This window comes from Labeo rohita, chromosome 18 (assembly GCF_022985175.1).
Source record: "Labeo rohita strain BAU-BD-2019 chromosome 18, IGBB_LRoh.1.0, whole genome shotgun sequence".
NCBI classification, from domain to species: domain Eukaryota; kingdom Metazoa; phylum Chordata; class Actinopteri; order Cypriniformes; family Cyprinidae; genus Labeo; species Labeo rohita.
Genome location: NC_066886.1, coordinates 10,379,940 through 10,406,416, shown reverse-complemented (window position 1 = coordinate 10,406,416; position 26,477 = coordinate 10,379,940). Strand labels below are relative to the sequence as shown.

The 26,477-nt window shown below is 35.3% G+C and overlaps 2 protein-coding genes across 5 annotated transcripts in view; one reads left to right on the top strand and one right to left on the bottom strand.

Annotated features, from left to right (window-relative positions):
* Nucleotides 1–26,477, top strand: part of mgat4c (mgat4 family member C) — a 132,025-nt gene that overhangs the window by 92,175 nt on the left and 13,373 nt on the right. For 2 of the 4 annotated variants that reach the window (XM_051134478.1, XM_051134479.1), the window contains exon 3: nt 6,617–6,664. The exons of the other annotated variants lie outside the window; for them this stretch is intronic. The gene's annotated coding sequence lies outside the window, so the exon portion shown is untranslated. The remainder of the gene's footprint in view (nt 1–6,616; nt 6,665–26,477) is intronic. 4 annotated transcript variants of the gene reach the window in all.
* eps8b (epidermal growth factor receptor pathway substrate 8b) lies at nt 2,215–12,070 on the bottom strand. The gene is made up of 7 exons (XM_051134486.1): nt 12,000–12,070; nt 11,070–11,163; nt 8,981–9,115; nt 6,673–6,760; nt 6,264–6,441; nt 3,937–4,069; nt 2,215–3,859 (listed from the first exon to the last, which is right to left on the bottom strand). Exons 1-7 carry the CDS (start codon nt 12,008–12,010, stop codon nt 3,782–3,784), a joined length of 717 nt encoding a protein of 238 aa, XP_050990443.1. The 5' UTR covers nt 12,011–12,070; the 3' UTR covers nt 2,215–3,781.

The following is a 26,477-nucleotide window of genomic DNA, read 5'->3' as shown; positions in this document are numbered from 1 at the left end:
AAAAAAAACATGAGATATTTTACAAAAACCTGCTGAAAGACAAAAAGCCCATTAAACTTTTGTGAACAAGCTTCAGATTTAACAAGTACTAATAAATTGTTTAATAAAGAAAGTTTACTGTTCTTGTTAGACTGCAGAGCTCCAGTTAGGAAGATAAGCAAAGGAGGTCACTTTCTTTATTAAACAATTTATTAGTACTGGTTTATAGTTCATGTTTATTGTTTTTTATTTATTATTTATTATTTATATTACTAGTATTTTTATTTTTGTGTATTTGTTATCTCCCAACGTCGTGGTGAAAGATGCTGTTGCTTAACGGTTGTTGATTATTTTATTCTGTATGGGGATGGACCTTGACATCAGTTTGATAAATAATAGAACCTCCTTGAGAGTAAATAAAAGCCAAATGTTATAAACATTCTAATGTGGTTTAAAAAAAAAATGGTCAGACAGACTTTGACAGAACATTGGTTGTGCTGTATGTCTGTTTAAAAGAAACCCTTGGTGGTGTAGTCATTAGCTTGGGAATTGTTCCTCACTGGTTTCATGTTTTTGATTCACTAAAAAGAACCAGCTCATAATCATTAGAATCATTAGCTTGAGAATAAACATTTACTGATAGTACTGTATGTTTTGTTCTGGATAGTAATGCTTTTGAAGTGATTTAGTAAGGTTTTCCATCCTCATTGAAGAACCATTAATGGAAATACATGTCATAATTGAATTATTAGTTTGCAGAATTTTCAGAATAAGAACTGGTTCCTATGCAAGCCCGTTTCCATCACTGAATAAAAAAATAAAGCTAGCTGTGACTTTTCACACAATTCTGACTTTTTTCTCGGAGTTACAATACAAACTTGCATGATATAAACTCGCAATTGTGAGTTATAAACTGAGAATTGCAAGATAAAACTCACAATTCTGAGTTTATATCTCGCAATTCTGACTTTTTTCTCACAATTGCATGATATAAACTCACAATTGTGAGTTATAATGTGACAGCTGTGAGATAAAAACTCACAATTCTGACTTTTTTTATTGCACATGTTTATATCTCGCAATTCTGACTTTCTTTTCAGAATTGCATGATATAATTTTGCAATGCGAATTATAAAGTGAGAATTGCTTGATAAAAACTTGGAAAAATGTCAGAATTGCGAGATCCAATTTTACATTTGTGAAAAAAGTAAGAATTGCAAGATTTTATCTAGCTATAATATAATAACAATAAATGCAATCGCAATTTTCATTTTTGCTATAATATAATTGCAGTAAATGCAATTGCAGTCTGATGGCTATAATATAAATTGATATGAACGCACAATTCTGAGAATGAAGTCAGAATTGTGAGATACAAATTTGCAGTTCTGACTGTATTTCTTGGAATTGCAATTAAAAACTTGAAGTTGCGAGTTATAAAGTCAGTATTGCGTGACTAACCAACTAACAATTGTGAGAAAGAAGGACTTCTTAAGTTTAAATTTTGCAGTTGTGACTTTTTTCTCAGAATTGCGAGATATAAACTTGCAATTCTGAGAAAAAAGTCACAATTGTAATTGAGAGTTATAAACTCAGAATTGTGAGATATAAGCTTGCAATTCTAAGTTTTTTTCCTCTCAGAATTTGACTTTATAAATCACAATTGCAAGTTTATATCTCAAAATTCTTAAATATATATATATATATATATTTGCAAGAAAAGAAGTCCAAATTGTGAGTTTTTCCAATTCTTTCTCACTTTATAACTCACAATTGCGAGTTTATATCATGCAATTAGAAGAAAAAAGTCAGAACTGCAAGATTTAAACTCGGAATTGCAAGGAAAAATGTCAGAATTACGAGATACAAACTCACATTTGAGTTTACAGTATGTCTTGCCATTCTGACGTCATTTCTCAGAATTACGAGTTTATATCACAACTCTAATAAAAGAGAAAAAAGTCAGAATTGTGAGGTGTAAGCTCGCAATTGCAATAAAAAAAGTCAAAATTGTAAAATTAAAACTTTAGATTTTGTATATTTTGTATTTAGTGGCGGAAATGGGCTTTCTTAGATTCCTGGTTCGCAACCCTAAGTTAAACAAAAAGTCTTGGCTGCAAAATTTTTTCGCTGGACAGTCAAGATATCTGCATTAGATCCATGCAGATTGGTCTGTCTGTTATATACATACATGAATTAACTAGGGTTCACTCTTCTTTCTTAATCAAATACTGAAGCAATCATAGTTCTCAGACAAATGAAGTTTTGGACATCATGGATCACATATTTTGGCCAAAACTAATCAAGTTCTAATACAGTGCTTTAATGTGAAATGAAGCATCGTAGAGAAATAATAATCACTGCTCTGTGTATTGTATATCAATACAAAGTAGAGGAAATTCTCTCAAAAATGGTATATTCTCTGGATGCAAGTAACAATAGTTCCACTGCGCTGCAAATCTCCAGTATCTTTTCTTTGATGTTCCTCTCTGTAAGTCCCATCATTAGGCATTGATTCATGCCATGAATCATAGTGACAATACGCAGCCACATCCACCCTCTCTTAAGGCCGGGAGGCGTTATGACAGTGCATACAAAGGGAGAGATGGAGGTCATTCTCACTCATCCTGAACACAGCACAATACTCGCTGATGCGTTCACAATCTATTCCAGAAATAAAGCAACAAGACAAACTGAAAGCCACTGTTATGTGCCCCCTGTGAGGCCTAGTAGCAAAGCTGTCAGTCAGTGAGGCGGTTAGAGATTCAGCCTTATGGTTTGCACAGGGCTCAAAGTGGGCTTTATAGACAACATCGGCCAAAGAGAGAACCAGGAATTGTGAAAAGTGAAAAGCAATAGTGTAGTGACATCTGGCACAATACATGATTCATGTAAAAAAAAAAAAAATTACAGAAGTATGGACCCCATAACTTGCACACGTACTAATATACACATGCTTGCATAATTTTTTATTTTGTTATTTAGTGCCAAACGATATATTCAGAATCATAATTCAAAAGTTATTATGAAATATGAGGGAAAAGTTGATAGTCTGCACTAATCATCCACAAACATGAATAAACATGATTTGATTTGCATTAATGAAGTGTGAAGCATAAGTGTACTGAAGCAATGAAAAAATAAATACCAACACATTGTTTAAAATTAATATTCAAGTAGTCATTTAACCAAATTAAGTATGTGATAATAGATTACAATACTTCACTGCATTACTTAATATCGTTTTATTTATTTTTTTTATTCCCCATTTATTATTTATGCAGAAACAGATGGGACTTGTTTCGAATGTCAGATTAAAGGAATAGCTTACCCCAAAATGAAAATTAATCAATGTCATTATTTACTCACCCTTAGAAGCAGTGACATTTGACGAGATGTGCTGAACAGCACCATAGCTGATTTAAAAGCTAGTGAATAAAAATAACAGCAAATGGGTTTTGAAACGACATGAGATTGTTGAGAATAAATAATGAAAGAATTTTCTTTTTTTGGGTGAACTACTCCTTTAATAGCACCAATCATAAGTCAATGCCCTCTATCAAAATCATTTTCCTCTCTATAAATGGAGGTTAAAGACTTCACTCCCAGTGCATTCATGTTCATCAGTTTAAGCACTAGCGTTAAGCACTACATTGTATGGGTCATAAAGGAAATAGGCTGGACTGGGCTTCACTAATGACTGGAGTTGTTTAGTCCATCTGTTCTGAATTCCTCTGGGCGGCTGTTGATTGTAGGGTGAACAAGAGTGTTGAAGAAAATGTGACGGCCTGATTGACTGTAATCATTCCCAGGTTGAGCCCTCCACCTCCTGTTGTCGTCGCCTCATGATCTCCTGTAGTTCTGTATCCCCACGACCCCTCTGAGAAAAGGAAAGACATTCAGTCCTGCTTTCGAACTGCGTATGAATGTTTCATCTGCACAAATTCTGTGACAGACCTCTATTTGAGCTTTCTGCACAGTGATCTGACTGAAGACACGGGAACCCTCATCCCCGCACACGGCTTTCAGCTCATCCTTACTGAGGGAAAATAGTTGAGCCCCGTTCAGAATACCAAGACATTCCACCACCCTGGAACGTGGAGAGAATATTACATTATGTTCTTCTTCTTCCTTTTTTTTTTTAAAGGAGTCATTTCATGAGGAATAAAATTTTATTTGATCATCTGAGATAAACTGCTTCATATACTATGAAAATATACTGGGACAAACTCACTAAATAGGTATGCAACTTTCTTGATACAGTTTCCAGGCACTAAACGAGCTGAAATATTGGCGTGAATATTCAGAAAAAGTGACTTTCATTCTTTTTTGCACAAACACACCTCCATTCTACACTGTAAAAAAAAAAGTAACTACATACAGTTGAGGTCAAAAGTTTACATACACCTAGCAGAATCTGCAAAATTTTAATTATTTTAACAAAATAAGAGGGTTAATACAAAATGTATGTTATTTTTTTGGTACTGGCCTGAATAAGGACAACTGACGGACTCATATGAAACTATTACAGAAGGTTCAAACCCTCACTGATGCTCCAGAAGGAAACACAATGCATTAAGAGCCGGGGGGTGAAAACTTTTTGAATTTTTTTTAGGCAAAATAAGAAAAATGTACACATCTGCATTCTGTTCAAAAGTTTACACCCCCTGGCTCTTAATGCATTGTTTTCCTGAAGCATCAGTGAGCGTTTGAACTTTCTGCAATAGTTGCATATGAGCTCCTCAGTTGTCCTCAGTGTGAAAAGATGGATCTCAAAATCATACAGTCATTGTTGTAAATGGTTCAAATACACAAAAATGATGAAAAACCAAAGAATTTGTGGGGCCTGAAGGATTTTCTGAAGAACACCGGGCAGTTTAACTGTTCAGGACAAGCAAGGGACTCATTAACAACTATCTCTAAACAAACAAATAAACAAAAAGCACAGCTGTGGATCATTCAGGTAACAACATAGTATTAGGAATCAAGTCTATGTGAACTTTTGAACAGGGTCATTTTTGTAAATTCAACTATTATTTTCTCTTGTGGACTATATGTTAGCGTCTTTTATGTGAAATATATTATTCAGGTCAGTACTAAATAAAAAATAACATGCATTTTGTATGATCCCTCATATTTTGGTAAAATAATTTGCAGATTCTGCAAGGTGTATGTAAACTTTTGACCTCAACTATAGTTCACAAATCATAGTAGTGTTACTGAGTACAATTCTTAAAGTTGAGATGCATCAAGTTGCTTTGGAATTTTTTTTTTTTTTTTTGGCCAACAATTTATTTTTTACAACAATTTTTTTTTTTAGAAAGTTTTTTTTTTTTTTTTGCGTGATACAAACTCGTAATTCTGGCTTTTTTTCTTAGAATTGCAAGACATAAACTCGCAATTCTGAGAAATAAAATTGTCATTTTTTTCAAAATTCTGACTTTTCTCGCAATTCTGATTTGCAGTTGCAAGTTACGAGAACATATCAGTCTTTGTTCTCTTCAGAAATGAACTTCATGACTTGCAATTGTGAGTTTATATCTCACAAGTCAGAACTGTGAGAAAAAAGTCAGAATTGTGAGAAAAAAAAGTCAGAATTACAAGGTACAAACTCGCATTTGTGAGAAAAAAAAGTCTCGTAATTCTCACTTTATTTCACGTAATTTATATGCCGAGTTTATATCCCACTACTTTGAATTTATAACTCGCAACTGTAAGTTTAAATCACGCAATTCTGACTGTATAATTCGCAATAGCAAGTTTATATCTCACAATTCTAAGAAAAAAAGTCAGAATTGCACGTTTGCATCATGCAGTTCTGAGAAAAGTCATAATTGTGTGATGTAAACTCACAATTGCAAGAACAAAAGTTAGAACTGTGAGATAAAAACTTGCAATTACCTGTTTTATTTTTTATTCAGTGGCAGAAACTGGCTTCCATACATTATAGATTGCACAGTGTTCATAGAACTATTTGCCAGCTGTAGTTAACATTAAAGCCAGTGGTAAGAGTTTATTTTCATTAAAAATAGATGTTTGCAAGATAGTGTAACCCTTACAACATTTTTATACTGTACATATTATTATGTATGTGTACTGTACATCTTTATCATAGCACCCTGGAGCAACCCGGGGGTAAGTACCTTCCTCAAGGGTACATGGTTCATCGCCTGTGGGGTTTAAACTTGTAACCTCAGTTAACAGCCCATATGTTTAACCACTCGGTTACACCACCCATTTATATCAGTGAAAGTGTCACATGTCGCAGCTCACGTGTCACTCACGGTCTAGAGAATCCCTTTGCGTTGAGCCAAGCGTGGACCTCAAAGGGCTGGGATTCATATGTGATGGGCATGGACGTACTTGAACGCTCCACCCGAAAGTTTCGAGCTGGGGGCTGGGCCTTATTGTCGGTTATCCTCTTCAGCAATTCATCATTTACCTCCTTCTGTTGGTCGCGGTCTAGAGAAATAGACAGAAGAAGCGAGAGATAGAGAAACAAGCGCTGGGACAGAGACACAGTGAATAAGATTGCCCAAGACAGGAGCAATGAGCTCTGGTGGGAATCTGCAATCTATGTACATAAGAGCGCTCTCACACCAAATTCATTTCCCACTTCTCTGCATTTTTTCGGCAGACTCTCCCCGCTCTCCATCTCACAGCAAATACAGCGAGCAGATAAGAGGTACGTACTATCTTTATCCCTTGAGGATTTATTCATCTCCAAAACCTCTGCGTGATTTACAGGGCCAGCGGAGGTACCTTTGTAAGGATTCACAGCCTGCAGAGATAGAACAAAAGCCAGGGAAAAACAGAGGGGCAGAGTAAAAAAGAGCCAACGCCTGCCATGTAAAGTGGGAGAATGTATGTGTGCACTTTCCATGAATAGGGTACAAAAAAGAGCCTGAAAAGTCTTTAAAAAAATGAAATATTTTCCACAAGTGGTCGGTGAAAGAAAGTGCTTAACCGTCAGAAAATGGTCTGATATATTATGTTAACCTATTATATTAACCTATTTCTGTTCACTTTCCATGAGGTGAGCAATTTGTTCAACCCTGTAAGCAAAACTGGGACCTGTCTAAATACAGCTTAAAAGTTTTATGTAATTTTCTAGCACTAAACATTTAAAACATTAAATAAATATTTTATAAAACAGACAGGCTGAAATCATCTGACGTCAATACATCCTATCTACTAGATTTGCAGTTGAAGTCAGAAGTTTACATGCACCCTGCGGAATCTGCAAAATTTAGATTATTTTACCAAAATAAGAGGGATCATAAAAAATGCATGTTAGTTTTTATATAGTAGTGACTTGAATAAGATATTTAACATAAAAGGCATTTTACAAAATAGTTGAATTTATAAAAATGACCCCATTCAAAATTTTACATAAACTTGATTCTTAATACTGTGTTGTTACCTGAATGATCCACAGCTGTATTTTTTTTTTTGTTTGTTTGTTTGTTTGTTTGTTTAGTGATAGTTGTTCAAGAGTCCCTTGTTTGTCCTGAATAAATGATCCCTCTTATTTTGGTAAAATAATTAACATTTTGCAAATTCTGCAAGGTGTATGTAAACTTTTGACTTTCTGACCAACTGTAATTACAAAAACATGGTATTTGGGCCCCTAATACTGAACTAAATGAGCTGTTAGTGTTGTGGATATTTAAATCAAGTCACTGTCCATCTTTTCAGCATAAACACGCCATCTTTCCATGTAAATTGTGCTCATTACAGATGTAATTCATAGAACTATAGACCTTATTCAGAGTAGTGCCACATTCAATTTTTGACAGGACTGAAAATGAGGATGTGATTGATATAAATACGATGCATTGAATGGACTGTATTGTTGTTAAACTCTATAAAAAATTATGTGATACAGGCCCTTTGTATGGTGTGTGCTTTTGTAAAGACTGTAAGCATATCCCTCACAGCTTCATTTTCACCCAGGTTAAATTCAGTATGGCATCTAACCTGATTAAAGTTTATTTGGCAGTTGTAGTTTATGTTAAAGCCGGTGATAAACATGTATTTTCATCTAAAATAGATGTTTGCCAGATCTCAGTATGAGCCCTATTCTCAGTGACTCTCAATCTAACTTTTTTAAAGTTTTGTGTAGTTTTATAGCACTAAAAATAAAATGTTTAAAGGAGTCATCGGATGCCCATTTTCCACAAGTTGATATGATTCTTTAGGGTCTTAATGAAAAGTCTATAATATACTTTGGTTAAAAATTCTCAATGGTTGTGTAAAACAACACCCTTTTCACCTTGTCAAAATAAGCTCTGCAAAAATCATCCCATTCTGAGGGATTGTTCCTTTAAATGCAAATGAGCTCTGCTCGCCCCGCCCCTCTCTTCTCTCTGTGGAGTGACGAGCTGCTCTAAGAGATTGTTTACTTTAGCTGCATTTAGCGCGTTTAGCCGCGAAACTTGCTAACTAGCACATATTAGGAAAGGTGATTTCAGAGATTCATAAAAAAACCCTTATACTCACTTCTCCTGTAAGTGAAGCTGGATCACAAATGATTTGGGTGAACACAGACGCATTTATGTAGATCGAGAGGCGCATTTCCTTCCTTCCTGTTCTTGTCTAATTTACATTCCTGCTCCAGCATCGAAACAATGGAGGTTGGGCTGTTACAGCTGATCTGAGGTAAGACGCTCATGTCAATCAACTATCGTGTGACACCCCACCGACAGAAATCTGAGAACGGCTCGATTTGAAAAACAGATTTACAGATTAATTAAAAACCACTGCATGGATTTTTGTCATTAAGGGGTAGATTTGTACATTCACTGCCAGCACACATTAATGTTCAAACAACATGTGAAAGTGAAGTTTGCATCCGATGACCCCTTTGAAGAAAAAGTAAGACACTAAAGTACACCATATTCATGAAATGTGCCTAATAAATGTGCCTAGAATGTAAATAATAAACCAGACTGTTTGATGAACAGTGTAACAGTGAGGTTTTTTTGTACTGCAAGCTAACCTGGCTGTTGAAGAGAGCAGCACGGTTGTACTGTTGCTCTCCTGGTTTGACCTCTTCTAGCACATTACACGGCACGTAGCCCGACTGACCGCTGCGGTTCCTCAGCAGCCGCCACTGTTTATTGTTTTCCAAGACCTAGAAGCACATAAGATTCATGTCTGTGCATTTGTTTTTTTTTGGGGGGACAAATCTATTCTTCAGACTCTTGCTTGTTCATTCAACATGCTGTGTAATTATAACTAAAAGGTTTTGGTGCAATGGTTGTGTGATACTGTGTCCCAATGATGCATCCTACTATTGGGATCTTCGAATGAAATCCCAGTGATACCAGGCTCAGGCCGGGCATGTCTAGAAACACGATTATCCGTGTTTCCAGATGGATTAGCCAATTGGGGGTAATCCCTCTTGATCACTTCAGTAGTTCTCATGTAAATAGAGTGCCTCGGGGCTGGAGGCTGTTCTGAGAGGAATGGCAGACATCTGAAAGTGACAGGTTGAAAGGATGCCTTTCTACATGCTTGACTTCAGCTTTCTAAATTGTTGTGGGTATTGTGCATTAGCAAGAGCTTACACTCTTAAACACAAAGGCTCTTTAATGGCATTTATGGTTCCATGAAGAATAACATCCATGAAACCTTTGCGTTGTACAAAAAGGTTGTTTATAGTGGAAACAAAATGTTCTTCACACTAAGGGAAAATTATTATTTTAGGAAATGTTAACTGAAAGGCTTTTGGTGCACCAAAAATGCTTGCTCTTTGGCATTGCTCTCTTTATTTTCTTTTCTAGTTCACCCAAAAAATTAAAATTTGCCTAAAATGTACTCATCCTTATGCCATCCAAGATGCAAATGAGTCTATAAGTAATCAAGACAACTCCAGTCCATCAATTAACGTCTTGTGAAGTGAAAAGCTGCATTTTAGGGAGTTTTAATTGTCACTTCTGGCCAAAATACTTATCGTACTTGTTATTATGGAGTCCATTATCCAAAAAAACGTTTCTTTCAGTGAAAAATCCACCACCTGTTAGACTGTTTTCGCTTATAAACAGCGTTTGACGGTACATGTTTCTCTCCCGATTCGGACGAGACAACATTAGAAATATAATGAATATTAATGCTCATTATAGCCGGAAACAAAGATTCAAAAACATCTTAATGATGGACTTGTTTTTTACAAACAAGCAGCTTTTCGCTTCACAAGACGTTAATCGATGGACTGGAGTTGTGCCAAATTTGTGATGTTTTTAGCAGCTCTAATTTTGACAGCACCCATTCACTGCAGAAGATCCATGTGTGAGTAAGTAATGATAAAAGTCTACAAATCTGTTTCACTGAAGAAGTAAACTCATTTATATCTTGGAATGGTGAGTACATTTTCAGCAAATTTTCATTCCTTTAAAGGGATTGTTCACCCAAAAATCAAAATTGTGTCATTAATTATACACCATCATGTCGTTCGAAACCCATAAGATCTTTGCTCATCTTCGTAACACAAATTAAGACATTTTTAATGAAATCCAAGAGCTTTCTGACCTTGCATAGACAGAATGCAGTTACCACGTTCAGGGCCCAGAAAGTTAGTACTCTTGTAAACACACGTCCAAGGTTGACAAGGTTGCTGTCTATGCAGGGTCAGAAAGCTCTCGGATTTCATAAAAAATATCTTAATTTGTATTCCAAAGATAAACGAAGGTTACGGGTTTGGGACGACATTAGGGTGAGTAATTAATAACAGAATTTTCATTTTGGGATGAACTATCCCTTTAAGAGTGTGGTGTTATGATAACGTGCAAACAGAGTCTTATTTAATGCATCAAAAAGTAGACAGAACTAGATTAAAGAAGTATTTTTATCATATAGATGTTATGTACAATCTAGTCTCCCTCAGGTTTCCCACAAACTTTTGACCAACAGGATGTTTTTTTATCATTTATGTTCAAACATCGGCCTACAGAGTCTTCTAGACCTTGAGCACTGCATGAGAGCTGTAGTCGTGCTTTCTCTTCTTCTGCCTCCCACACGGTGTACCTCAGACCTGTTCTGCCCCGTTCCCCATCCTCCTCCACCTCCTCACAGAGGGTCATCCGTACCTCCAGCACCTCACCCGGCTGCACGGTGAGCTCATTGGCATTACGTGCCACGAAGTGATAACGGATCCTGACATGTTGGAGGTCGCTGTTAGACCTGTGGTAAAAATAGCAACACAGCATAATACTTTGAAGTTCATTCATAGGTGAGGCTGCAGTTACATTTTTAGAAGTTAGATGTCACATTTTTAGCCTTAGATTTGTTAATGTGATCTCTACACCTACTCAGGAGCTTGCTGTTGCAGTTTTAGTTGTTGTAGATACTTTAAAGTCATAAAGTGAAGCCATGTTTGCATCCCATTCTACTTCATATGATGTATGAAACAGCATATTCAGTATTAAAAAAAAATATATCATCTGGAATTGACTGAATAAACCAGAATGGAACCAGTTTGATAAAACAAAGCCTTGATACTGTAGCTATTTGGGTATTGATTATTATTATTTTTCAGTACTTGTTATTTTATTCTGGCCCTGCACCAATGAATCGTTCAATTTAAACAAGAACAATGCAAAAAAACCTAAATAGGGTCACTTTTGATTTTATGCCGCTTTCAAGGAAATCCAGCAGACCCAACAACTTTGTCTAGAGGCCAGTCTATGAACAAACAACTCATTATAACTAACAAGCTGGCATAACAAGCTACTTTGAAAATCCTTGTTTTTCCTTTAAATCGCTTAGAAATAAACCAAACTTTCTGTTTTAATGATATGTTGACAAATCTGAATTCCTGCAGCTTTGCAAACTTTGAAGGAATATCTATATGGACAGAACATACATCATCATAAACACCTATTAACAGGGTGTTTTGCTGTGTATTGTACTTTGCCTTGTAAATCAACTTTATGACACAAACAAGCTATAAAGCACTAAGGAACTCTACATGATAAACACAGGCATGCAGAACCGGTTTATTATAACGGACAACTTACGACTCAAGCATCCTTTTTTCAGAAGAGTCTGCGGCTGCTTTCCTGCAAGCGCGCCGTGAGCCGCTGCACCATCCGCCAAGGTGGAAAGTAACTTGACGTGCTGCCGCCTGCACATGCGGTGTAGCTCATGCATATTTCAGCGGGCCTGCACAGAGCATGGAGAACTTTAAACTGAACGTACTGGTCCCCATGCATCATTAATGTGCTGGCCTACCTCCCTCCTCCTCGTCCAGTCGTAGAGCAGTGAGGATAACCGCAGTGGCCCAGTGTCCAGGCTGTGCCAAGACCTTCTTTCTTAAAGCCTATAAATAAATAAACATGCTGAACGCTGGAAACTGGCACTCCACTACACAACAGGCAGATTTGTTTTCGCCTGCAATCGCAGTTTGTTTTACACGCTCCAGATAACTGACCATATATTTTAACAGTCTCATAATTGTAGCCATTCAGCATGTCACTCTTAATAAATTGCCACAGTAAAAATGCAATTATCAACTTTATATATTTATATACTTATAAAACAACAGTGTAATGAATTGTTATCTCTATATAAATTATTAAAGGGTGAAAATAATAATCCATGGCGGTTTAGATGTAACATCACAGCCTGCATACTAAAAATAGCTTTTTTGTGAACACAATGATAAGGTTAATATGGTAATGAAATATACATTTTTAAAACGTCATACATATTTGCCTAAAAAAGGAATATTTGTGACCCTGGATCACAAAACCAGTCATAAGGGTCAATTTTTCAAAATTGAGATTTATACACCATATGAAAGCTGAATTAATAAGCTTTCCATTGATATTTGGTCGAGATACACCTATTTTAAAACCTGGAATCTGAGGGTGCAAACAAATCAAAATATTGAGAAAATTGCCTTTAAAGTTGTCCAAATAAAGTTCTTAACAATGAATATTATTAATCAAAAATTAAGGTTTTTTTTATATATTTACAGTAGGAATTTTACAAAATATCTTCATGGAACATGATCTTTACTTAATTTCCTAATGCTTTTTTCCATAAAAGAAAAATCAATAATTTTGACCCTTACAATGTATTTTTGGCTATTGCTACAAATATACCCCAGCAACTTAAGACTGGTTTTGTGGTCCAGGGTCACATTTAGGGTTCAATACAAGTTTGAGAGTTTTGTGGAACTACAATAAAGAATTGTTTGTGCTGTAAAGCAGTTTAAATTTACAATTATCACGGTTATTGTAAAATTTGATAAAACTAACCAGAAAAGGATATTTACATTTTTTTTCTTCATGCTAAAAACAGATTAACACTGGTTATATTGAAATACTGAGTATTTTAACATTAATAAACTGGCTTAATTTACTTCCATTGTAAGTGTGTCACTATAAACCATGAGTAAATCTTCAGCAAATTGTCATTTTGTATCTTTCAAAGCAGACTTAGGATGCAAAATTAACTTTTACGTGGTGTTTGCATATAAATGTGTCTTAACAGAGTGTGGACACAACCACTTTACAATAATAAAACTCCATTCACTACTTTTTTTAATCTCCAAAAAACCTAAACAGTCTCAATTATCAAGCTGTTTTGATTTTCTGAGCAGTATGATGTCATATTGCTCAGGCCCCGCCCACAACCGCTGACGGACTGTCCTATATTAGCATATTTCAGCCCTAAGCCTTTTGAAACACTTTCTCTCAGTTTCACACTTTATATTTTTTATGGCTTTTTACAAACACTTTCCTTTTCCACAGATGAAAGAGGAGGGGTAAGCAGAGCTTATTATCGTTTAAAGAGACATGCACCGAAACAAGTTGCTGTGAGCAGAGCTGTTTTTGACAAGGTAAAAAGGGTGTTGTTTTACACGACCATTGAGGAATTTTAACCAAAGTATGTTACAGACATTTCATGAACACCCTAAAATATCATACCAACTTGTGGAAAGTCAGCATCCAGTATCTCCTTTAACTGTATTGCATCCAGAATATTGTTTTTCAACCTGCTACATACAGTACCTTTTGGCATGGCATGTTGATTGACAGCCTATCGCCAAGGACCTATCGGTACATCAAGCATTTCTGTAGCACAGAGCAGTTCACATCACAGCCTGAAGAAACAGTAACCTTTTCGCAATCCTCAGTTGTCGACCCAGTCTGTGACCTGTAATAGTATAATAACGTTGGAAGATGTTATCATCCTAAAGCCGGTCGTAGGAGGACCCCGTTTTCACCTACAATTGGATAGCACAAACATGATGACACCATGCTTCTAGAACGTGTACTGGTGTTTCTATTGGTGATGTCTTTGGTTTATTCCACAGGCTTGGTGTAATCCTTTGCCAAAAGCGTCTACTCCCACAATGCCATGTTCAGATTGCTGTAAAGCATAGTCTGAATGCCAAACATGTGAATCCAATTTCACATTTAAAACGCGTTTTTATTTTTATTTACATTTGTTTTTGTTTTTCTGAATGCATATCTCATCTGTTTGATAGTGTTACAGTGGAAATGTGTTCTTGCTAGCAATTCGCCTTGTTTTGTGTGGGTTTTAGCGTGTTGCAGTACTTTTCCAGAGGGTTTATTTCATATAGAAGAGTGATTGGTTATATTCTGGTAAACAAAATCTATTTACTTTTGCTCTTATGTCATCAAACAAATGAACAATGGTGTTTACCACCTTTGCTAAACTGTCTTTCTTGTACAACATACGCAGTTATTAAAATGGCATCTAATTAGAGGCGTTGAGCAGGCGTTTTACATAAGATTAATTGCATTTTTGAGAGCACTTTTTCTTCATTATTATTCTGCCGTGCAAATGGATTCACTGCAACTGTAATGCATATTCATTTTCAGGAAGCTTGGAAACTGTGGGAAATTAGCCAAAGGTGGATCTGGGCTGCTGTGAGGGTACAAGCAGAATGCGTAATACAGGAGCACTGCTTTCGCTCCCTGAAGTCTAGGCTGTCTTAACTTCCATCCTGAACTATGGTAGGCTTTGCCCCAAGACAGAGCCTCTGCAGGTTGTTATTCTGGGGTATTAAAAGGGGACTCATCTTGAAAAAGTTGCAGCAGCACGCGTTCACAGTGCAAAGGTTGCATCCTATTTAAAGGAATCATTCAACCGAGAATTAAAATTAGCTAAAAACGTACCCTCCCTGAGGCCATCCAAGATGTGTTTGTTTCTTCATTAGAACAGATTTGGAGAAATTTAATCATTCGTAATCCATAATAAGGCTTCCTTCAGTGAAAAGGTCCATCCTCTTTTGTCATTTCATATGAAAATCCATTGACAGTTTAGAACAGTTTTGAAATGTTTTATCCATATTTCTCTCCTGATTTAGATGAAATTACTTTATCACTGGAAAAAGCTATATTATTGATAAAGGACTTGTATTTTAGCCGGACGCAATAGGTTAAAAGTTAAAATTGATTGATTTGTTTCTTACAAAGACTTTTCATTTTACAAGGTGTTTATTCATGGACTATAATCATGAGGATTGCTTAGAATTCGATTATAAAAAAAAATCCTTGATTGCCTTTTGCCTGTGTCGAGTAACCAGCAAAATATCGGAAGTGGCGCATTCCACTGAGGGGAATCCATGAAATGCATTATTAGACTGATTTCTGTTGTTTTAACTAATTTAAAACTTCTAATAAAGAATAATACTATTATGAATTCACAAACTGTACAATTCAATTAAATAAATACATGCAATGCAAGTTTAATATATGCGCTTTAATTATTTAAATGCGTATAAGTTACCTATTTGCATCACAGAACGCTGCTCTACACCAACAGTTATAATTTCTATGTCTCAAGGGTTTCAAACTCCATCTCTACATATTGCTGTGAGTTTGGATTGGATTTGCAACGTGCACCATTTCATCAGCTTTGCAAGGTAAATCATTTATAAACCTATGCAAACACAGGAGAATATGTCAGTATCTTTTTCAATATTCTAAAGGTTCGACGCAAATTCATAATAAAAGCTCAAACCCTCACTCTATTTAAACGTTTATATGTTTTGATGTCCACATATTCAAGAAATTACAGTGGCTGTGGCATTTCTGTCCCAAAGAAATGTCCAGATATTAAAGATTAAGTGGACATTTGATTTAAATGTTGTTAGTCAACATTAAACAATGATTAAATCGCGAATAAAGTGTAAAAACAATTGTCAGGTCGTTGGGGCCCTCTGCAGTCATTTGATATAATGCGTTAGTTCTATTGTTCATAATACATTGTGTATTTTCGCAGTTTTGTTCAATAAAACTCATTACTTGCTTTTGATACTTTATTTAAACCATTTTTATTGGCTCATTGCTATTATATATATGTTTTTTAAAAGCTGTTGTTTGCTTATGTCTATTTTTAGTACCTCAAAAAAATTATAATTATACAAAATCATAAAAAAATTGTTAGTGACAGCCCTAGATGTTTTAATCAGCTGGTTGGACTCCCATTCCGACGGCACCCATTCACTGCAGTAGATCCATTGCTGAAGTGATTTAATGTTACATTTCTTCAAATGTGTTTTGATGATGAAACAACTCATCTACAAATTGTATGGCTTTAGTGTGAGTGCATTTTAAGAATATTTTCATTTTTGGGTGAGCTATTCTAATAATCATGGTTTAAAATTATCACATGAAACTTTTTTGGTTACAAATAAAACTTGACTAACATGAGAATTTGGCAGCTTGAAAGATACGACCATGTATTTTTATGAAAGGACAGTGAATTGAGAGTTAGAGAGGTAGAATCAAAAAAGAAAAGAGTGTGTATTGTGTGTATGAGAGTGTCTAAATACAAGGGGTGTATCTTCAATTTCTAAATCCTTTCTGTTATCATCAATAATTAAAGAACCTTGGCTTTTACAGCTATCTGATTCAATATTCTGTTGTGCTTGCAATAGAACAGGCCATTGTTCTTCTTTTCCACCATTAGTGTGGAAGAGCAGCTCTGAAAGGCTGGAAGCCTATGCACAAAATTGATTCTTAGAGCAACCAGGGAACATGTGCTGCGTGTGCTAAACATCAGAAAGATGCCAAGCGTGAGCTCTTCCTGTGGTTTGAAACTCCGCTGAAAGTTTACCTTTGTTAAGTAAGAAAAAAAGTTTGCCGTTTTATTTTACCTCAGGCTTGCTGGGGAACTTCAAAGCCGACAGAGAGACTGGAAGCCAAAAGAAGAGGCAGCAGCAGGTTTATTCTGAAATGTTTATTTATTCTTCTTTTTTCCCAAAAAACTTGCAATGTAGCACGATTCACAAGAGAATCACTGACAATACATTCACATCAACCTCTCCACAGTGTATGCATTTCAAAGATTGATTTCAATTATTAGGAGGAGCGAATTTAAAGACAAAGCAGATATAATGATTTACTGAAGTAGTTTGGACTGAAGTAGTTTGGCACCCATTTACTGCAGAGAATCTATTGCTGAGTAAGGTGTGCAGTTTCTCCAAATCTGTTCAGATGTAGAAACAAAATGATCTAAATCTCGAATGGCCTGAGTGTTAGTATATTTTCAGTTTTGGGAGAACTATTCCTTTAAGACCAGACTAGCGATTAATTATTGTCTTGAGTCAAAATAGCCGTGACTTTTCGTGTAAGGTTATGATGTGACAGTGTTCATTTTAAAAGTGCAATTGGGGAATTTAATTGTAAACGGCTGAACTGTTGTGTGGAAGTCAGAAAGTTATTCCACACAGCTACAAGCATAAATGTCAGTGAGCAGAGTTGTGCTCGTTAATTAAGGACTGATTGCGTTACAAATGGCTTAGAGCCTCATTTGACTCCATATGAACATCTCCCTAAGCAGGCATTACTGAAGGAGATAAGACTTATATTTCTACAGCAGTGGAAAAAATTATATTGCAGTTTGTTTCCCCCCAATTTTCCCAGTTAGTTTCGCTAAATGGCACAAATCAACAGTTTGTAAGTCGTGCTGTATCATTTCTAATTTCCTCATATTTCCATCACTTACACAATTAAAATGAAATGAAATGAAAAACATCAGTGTAGTTCTTTTAAATAAGTAAATAATAAATGTCATGTAAATAATGAAAAGTAATGGATTAGTATGAATAATTTTGTTGCACAGAGCTAGGTCATAATTCAGATACAGATTTGTGGGGAATGAATACTTAATGAATGCCCACTGTGATGTGAAGATGTTTTTCTAAACAGTTCAGTTGGTTCAACGGCTAAAAAGCTTTCCAAGCTATTAAGAACTTTATATTTAAATAATAAAATAAATCTGGACCTAACTGTTTTTGTCTAGATTTATGCTAATTTCATTCTAATTAGGTGCTTTATGCTAATGACTTCAGACTTTGTAGATTTTACTTGCAACATAATAATGGTAGTTTTCCAATACAAAATACTAGAATCAGACTGAGAGTTATGCATTTGAAAACTTTTTTTCAATTTTGCAATATTTCTTGCCCACATATTTATTTGCATTTGAAGTTAAATGTTTACATACACCTTGCAGAATCTGCAAAATGTGAATTATTTTACCAAAAGAAGAGGGACCATACAAAATGTTTTATTTAGTACTGACCTGAATAAGATATTTCACATAAAATACATTTACATATAGTCCACAAGAGAAAATAATAGCTGAATTCATAATAATGACTCTGTTCAAAAGTTTACATGCTCTTCAGACAAGTCCTTCAGGTCCGACAGATTCTTTGGTTTTTCAGCATTTTTGTGTATTTGAACCCTTTCCAACAATGACCCTGATCTTCAAATTCAAGAAGTTTTTCTCAGTGCCAAAAGATGGATCTCAAAATCATACAGTCATTGTTGAAATGGGTTCAAATACACAAAAATGCTGAAAAACCAAAGAATCTGTGGATCATTGAGGTAACAACACAGTATTAAGGATCCAGTATATGAAAACTTTTGAACAGGGTCATTTTTATAAATTCAACTATTAATTTCTCCTGTGGACTATATGTAAACCTCTTTTATGTGAAATATCTTATTCAGGTCAGTACTAAATAAAAAATAACATGCATTTTGTATGATCCCTCTTGTTTTAGTAAAATAATGCACCGATTCTGCAAGGTGTATGTAAACTTTTGACTTCAATTGTATTTGGCAACCTTGCTCCACATCAGGATTTATTTTGCAATAATAGCTGTACATTATTCATGTTACTATTCCATTTGATGTTTACACAGTTTCATATATTTTACTCTGATGTTTATTGCATCTGTGAATGTCAATTTAGTTTTCTTCACAGTAATGTTTCTGTATGAGAATGTTGGCTGCTTATGCAAGGCACATGTTTGCTGTTGACTTTTTATTGAAGGTTGTAAATTAAAATTTTCAAGTGGGTCTGTTTAGACCCGTCCTTTTGCAAATGAATCGTGCCAAAGCAGAAACAGCATTGTTGAGCCCCTTTAGAGCATTTCTCTTGACTTTGATGCGCAGTATCTATTGTAAGTAGATAAACAATGAACTGTCCATCATTTCGGAGAGAGAGAAAGACAGAGAGCAAGAAACGTTCTCTGTTGCAAATGCTATAGCATTGGATTTTCTTTCGCACAAAAATGTGCTGAGAGGAGATAGTGCTTTCTCATGTTATCTGCTACTGGACGCACACCCCACAGCCATTTTCCCATTTCTCACTTGTGACCCAGCGGTCACCTTGGCTTTTTACAGAGCTTTTAGGAAAGAGTGCCTGTCCCACCATTCCTCTCTTATAAATGGAGAGGGAGGGAAGTTTTGCACAATGGTATGGCTTTCACAGTCATTCTCCCTATAGAGCCAACAGATCAAGCACTCTGCGATGTCAAAATGTATTTGCCTGGAAAAAAAAGCAGAAAAGAAAGCATGTAATCACCTGAGGTTTGAATGATAACTTGCGCTGGAATTTTTATTTACCACGACAAACATCAGGGTTGTTTTCTGTGGAGGCAAAGAGGCAGTGGCTCCTCAAAATATAACAGTACAAAAATAAAATGTATTATTTTATTTATTTTTATAAATGTTACAATGTTAGAGATTGTGTAACATTTTTCTAAAAGTAAAGGTACACATTTATAGTTGGGCACATTTTCAGGTGAAATCCAGTTATTTCAATAGAGTATTCACTGTGTTGACCAACAGAAAGCTGCTTGGTTTGAAAGTGATTGTAATTAACAACAGTGAACATTTTTTCTCTGGAAAATTTTGCTAATGTGGCCTCACCTTAAATGATTAGTTCGCTTCCAAAATAAATATTTCCTGATGATTTAATCACCCTCTTGTCATTCAAGATGTTCATGTCTTTCTTTCTTCAGTTGAAAAGAAATTAAGGTTTTTGAGGCAAACATTCCAGGATTTTTCTCTGTATAATGGACTTCAGTAGGAACCAACGAGTTAAAGTGATCCCAGCTGAGGAAAAAGTGTCTTATCTAGCAAAATGTTTGGTCATTTTCTAAAAAAAAAGAACATTGTACATACTTTTTAACCACAAGTGCTCGTCTTGCGCTAGCTTGACTTCACGCATTACTTAATCACATTGGAAAGGTCACACATGACGTAGGTGGAAGTATCGACCCGGTGTTTACAAAGCGAATGTGCAAAGAAAGTCAAACGCCCTTTAGAAAAAAGGTAAAATGATGTCTGACAATTTTGAAGTTGAAGGAGAAAAGAGAAGTGATCTTACCCTACCTTTTTGAAACGGAATACACAGACAAAAAAATAACCACGTGTGATCTTTCCAATGTGATTACATAGTGCAAGATTAGCATTTGTGGTTAAAAAGTATATACATTTTTAATGTTTTTAGTAAATGACTGATCGTTTCACTAGATAAGACCCTTATTCCTCAGCTGGGATCGTGTAGAGCCCTTTGAAGCTGCACTGAAACTGCAGTTTGGACTTTCAGTCCGTTGGCTCCTATTGAAGTCCACTATATGGAAAAAAATCCTGGAATGTTTGTCTCAAAAACCTTCATTTCTTTTCAACGGAAGAAAGACAGACAAACATTTTGGATGACATGAGGCTCAGTAAATTTTCAGGACATTTTTATTCTGGAAGTGAACTATTCCTTTAATATTGTCCAACAGTGACATAAGCAGATGAAATTTCAGAGAGGAACAGCGTCTCTTTTGTCCGCCTTGTGTCCATTATGTTTTCACCGGAGTGTGAGAGTGTGTCATGGATGTAATGTGGGTACATTCATGCCATATTGATAAGACAAATCAGCCTGAATAGATTAAAATGGTGGAAATGGATAAATATTACCACTTTAGTTCACATCTGAATTGAAATGAACTTGAAATTACTTGAAACGATGATCTATGATTGAGCTGGTTTTTAATGAGCACTCGGCGACAAAGGTTCATCTTTATGTCTGCAACCTGTGGCGTTTACTGAGGATTTGTTGTCTAATGGTCCAAAAGGAAGGTGACCTTTAATAGCCATGCAAACATTATCTCAAACTGGAACATGAATTCATACTGGACTGAAATCCACATGGCACTACCACACACTGTTTTTAGTGTTTGAGGGAGAGGAAAAATCATGCATGTGCAGTTTCATTTGAGTGCGCTTGAGGAAAATGGAAGTGAAGCGTGGAAAAGAAGACAAGGAGGAAAGTGGAAGCGAGTAAAAGAAAATGATAATATTGGAAAAAAGAATGAGAAAGACTGTACGGTGTATTTGTGCTTTTTATAGTGGAAACGGGGGAAGTCATATCGCTGAGGTCCATCTCCAGAGCTCCCCTTTGAGGTTTGGGTTGGTGCTATAATCTGGGTCAAAGTGCTAACTGCTAAGAGGCGCCTGTGAGAGGCTCGCTCGCACATGAATCATTTCTCATGCCTCTCTTCCTCATTACACTCTCTGCTGATAGAATTTCAAAGGCCTCCGTGTCTCTGACTGACCTTAAAGGTAAAACTGTGCCTCACGGCAATGACAAAGCCTTGCTCAACAGGCTAACCTTGTAAGATGCACCACGTAACTAAAGGCACCGAAAGGTAGAGATTTGAGTAAGCATTAGTCACTCGTATTAAGCAAGAAGCCATACTGTGATTTTAAAAATGTGTGAATGTCAGACAACGTAGAGCAGAACGGTTAGCACATATTGTGAGGTCAGTGGCTCAGTTCCAAAAACAACAGCATTTTAAAGCGTTGCAGATATGCTTACAATGCAAATGATGTTTAAGTATAATTACACAGCCATATTCACCTTATTTTTCAATGTGGAAGTAAGCTGTTTCCTGTGAATGTGTGAGAGTCATGATTCATTAGCCACTATATGTGTTTATGAATACAGTAATACAATAAAATAATTTAAAGGAGGAGTCCACTTCCAGAACAAAAAACTACAGATAATTTATTCACCCACTTGTCATCCGAGATGGTCATGTCTATCTTTCTTCAGTCGTAAAGAAATTGTTTTTTGAGAAAAACATTACAGCATTTTTCTCCATATAGTGGACTTCTGTGGTGCCCCGAGTATGAACTTCCAAAATGTAGTTTAAATGCGTCGTCAAATGATCCCAAATGCGGTTGTAAAGAGAAACAATTTCATAAAGTATTTTCATAAGAATAATACAATATATACTTTTTAATGTCAAACGCTTGCCTTGTCTTACTGTGCCCGGTTCATGACAGTTAGGGTATGTCGAAAAATTCCCATCTCATGTTCTCCCTCAGTTATTATGAGTTTAGAGATTACGAGTTATGAGTTATTTTGACCCAGCTGGTTGGGTTAAATGTTTTGACCAAACATGCTGGGTTAATTTATTTAAGTCAACTATTGTTTAAAAAATATTATTTTTCTGGAACTTATAAAAAACACGCACAGAATTACTAGAGGCAACAGCAATAATCAAAAGATTAATATTTATTACTAAGCAAGAGCACATGGACAAAATAACAACAAATTGAATTTATGTGGGTGATTACAGCATAGTTTACAATATTACATACATTTCAACTCGTTTAACAAGCATTTTAAACATAATAAATGTAACATTTAAATGAAGAAATGTAATTTTAGTGTATTCAGCCATTCTCTGCAATCACTTTTTACTGAAATAGCACTAATTCTTGTGTCGGTGTGTTGTCGAAAATCTGCTGCTGCTGTTCACTGGCTTAACTGCGAACTTCAGACCACGGCCTCGTGTTTCACTCGTAGCTGAAAGATGCCATGACTGACTCCAAAAACTGCCCATAAACAAACAGTATTGACATTAGAGAACATATTTTAAGATTAAACCCAGTACAATAACGAATAAAATCCATTTACTTTACTGTGTAGAGTAAAGGGATAGTTTACCAAAAAAATTACAATTCTATCATTAGTTACTCACAACTTCAGACCGTGGCCTCGCGTTTCACTCGTAGCTTAAAGATGCCATGACTGACTCCAAAAACTACCATAAACAATAACAGTACTGCCATTAGACATCATATTTTAAGATTAAATTCAGTACAGTAACGGATAAAATCCATTTTTTTTATGCAAGGCAAAAGGCGTTTTCTTCCTGTGACACAAACGCAGCTGACTGACATCTTGTCTTTATGTTGCATTGCGTAAATACGTAGTAATAATTGTGTAATAATACAATCTACAGCACAGTAAAGATTTTATAAATGAAGATGCGCTGAGAACCGGTCTCTTCTGTAGAGGACTCAGAAAGCCTGCGCTCTGACTGACTGTAACTCAGCAGCTGGAGACAGGTGGAGGATTGATAATTACATTTTATCATTAATTACTCGTACTCATGTTGTTCCAAACCCGGTAGACCTTAGTTTATTTTCGGAACACAAATTAAGATATTTTTGATGAAGTCTGAGAGCTTTCTGACCCTGCATAGATAGCAACACAACTGACACGTTCAAGGCCCAGAAAGGTAGTAAGGACATCATTAAAATAGTCCATCAGTGGTCCACCCTAATTTTACAAAGCTATGAGAATACTTTTTGTGCGCAAAGAAAACAAAAATAACGACTTTATTCAACTATTTCTTCTCTTCCATGTCAGTCTTTGACATGCATTCGGGACAGTACCACGATCTATGCGTTATTTTCATTTATTGAGGACCAAAAAGGAAATGGAATTGGAATGCAATGGAAATCGAAAAATGAATCATGCAATCTCTCTCCCATTTGCTCATTACTAATGCAGTTCTATTCAGTTCTTGTATGTTTGGCTCCGTTATTGTTACAATTAAGGAAACTGGCATGTGTAAACCATTATAGACTTTGCTTTGTATTCAGCATCAATCCAGCTCTTCACACAGCTTCCAACCTGCAGCTAAGCCACCTGTACAGCTGGTGCTTGCTGCAGCCTGGACTGCGCCCAAATCCAAGCGGGGTGCTGGATTTATTCATACATCAAAACAGAGAGACATTCGGCAGATCCTCACAGTAAAGCACCACCGTGGCTTCTGTGCAGGAGAGTCGCTAAAAATAGGCTGCCACCAAGACTTGGGATGGGAATATAAACAAATATATTCTTTTATCTCATAGAAAGGTTTAAGTATGTAACTTCATGCAACACCGAGAGATGTCAGATGCTTTAGAGGAAAGTTTGAGACCGGGTGTAAGGAAAGAGATCTTTCTTTGTGTTGTTATGAAGTTCTAGACAACAAGTGTCCACGGTGTTTACATATTGTCACTTATGCAGAAACAGAAATCCGACCTCAGCTTTCCCAGCCTGCTGCGAAGGAACAAACGAGAATTATTTTGACTAAGCAGGGTTTAGTGAAAACTATGACTTGATATTTCTTGTCTACTTGAAAGAAAAGGGGGAAATGTGCATGTGGGTGGCTCTGTGTGTGTTTTGTGTCTGACAGTGTCAGCAATAGTTGAACAATGTTTTTCATGTGTTTTAGCAAAGATTCTGCAGTTACAGGCTTGTGAACTCTCCAGAGAACATCTTATGCCTTAAGAATGTGTTGATGAGCAAAACTGATGTCAGGAGGTGCCATTTCAGCAGGCACGTACAAACGCTGGCATACGCACAGACATTTACCGGCAGTCAGACTATTGAGAAACGAAGATGTGCTGTGTTAGTGCAACATAATAAAAGTATGCTGCTGACATACTGCTAAATAAGATATAAGTTTTTTTGTATATCAGCCATTTAGGTTTTGTTAATTAACAAGCTGTTATTTTTTTTAATAAATTAGCTTTTCTTTAACAGATGTTTTCATTTCAAGCAAGCAGATTGTACCGAAGTTCTCTAGGTTATATTCAGAGGTTGGTTTATACTGCTTAGGCAAAATTAATTGGCTTTGTAAAGGAAAATATGATGAATCCAAAGAGTTTGGATTAAATTACTTAGTAGTAAGTTAGCTATATTCATAAACAGAAATGTAAAGTAGTTAGTATTAGTCAGTTTAAATTAGTAAGTATATTTGTTACTTTTGAATGGGCAGAAAGTCACTTTATACTCACTTTGCACTACTTTTTTTAAGTTTTCTATAAAAATGTTTGCAGTTTTAAAATTATTTGTATCATTGCTGTAATATAATTATATCCATAACATATTTATACATAATATATTTATATATTTTAATTATTATACACTACCAGTCAAAAGTTTGTGAACAGTAAGATTTTAATGTCTTTTAAACAGTTCTCTTCTGCTCACCAAGCCTGCATTTATTTGATCCAAAATACAGCAAAAGCAGTAATATTGGGAAATATTTTTATAATAAATAAATATTACAAAAAAATAATATAAATATTTAGAATAACTTGTTTCTGTTTGAATATATTTTAAGATGTAATTTATTCCTGTGATCAGAATGTTATTAATACCTGTGATAAATTTTCATCTGCCATTATTTTTATTATGCTGATCTTTGATCTTTCAGATTTTTAGATGTAAAAAATGGGGGTCATTATGGAAATTAATACTTTTATTTAGCAAGGATGCTTTAATTTGATCAAAAGTGATGATAAATACATTTATAATTTTACAGAAGATTTCCATTTTAGATAAATGCTGTTCTTATGAACTTTCTATTCATCAAAAAAAAAAAAAAAAAAAACCTGAAAAAAATCTGCTCAGCTGCTTTCAACATAATAATAATGTATGTTTTTTTGAGCAACAAATCAGAATATTACAAAATTCAGCTTTGAAATCTCAGGAATAAATTTTATTTTAAAATGTATTTAAATAGAAAACAGTTTTTTTTAAATAGTAAAAATATTTCAAAATTTTACTGTTTTTGCTGTACTTTGGATAAAATAAAAGCAGGCTTGGTGAGCAGAAGAGACTTCCTTAGATAATGTTCAAAAACTTTTGACTGGTAGTGTTTAAAATATTATATATTTTATATTATGATATGCTGTATTTTTTATATATAAAATAATATTTTATATATTTTAATGTTCATATAAAATATATATTATAATAATTATTATTTACATAATACATTTTGTTCTAAATTGCACTAAATTTAAGATTAACTATATGTGAGATTAATTTTACCTTGTAAATTAGCATATGTGGTCATAAGGGGTTAATGATAA

What these genes read in the sequence shown, in the direction of transcription:
- eps8b (XM_051134486.1), bottom strand. An exon ending in GCAAAGGGATTCTCTAGACC is followed by an intron (nt 4,070 to 6,263) that starts GTGAGTGACACG and finishes TCCACGTTCCAG; the next exon opens with GGTGGTGGAATGTCTTGGTA. An exon ending in TGCAGAAAGCTCAAATAGAG is followed by an intron (nt 3,860 to 3,936) that starts GTCTGTCACAGA and finishes TCCTTTTCTCAG; the next exon opens with AGGGGTCGTGGGGATACAGA.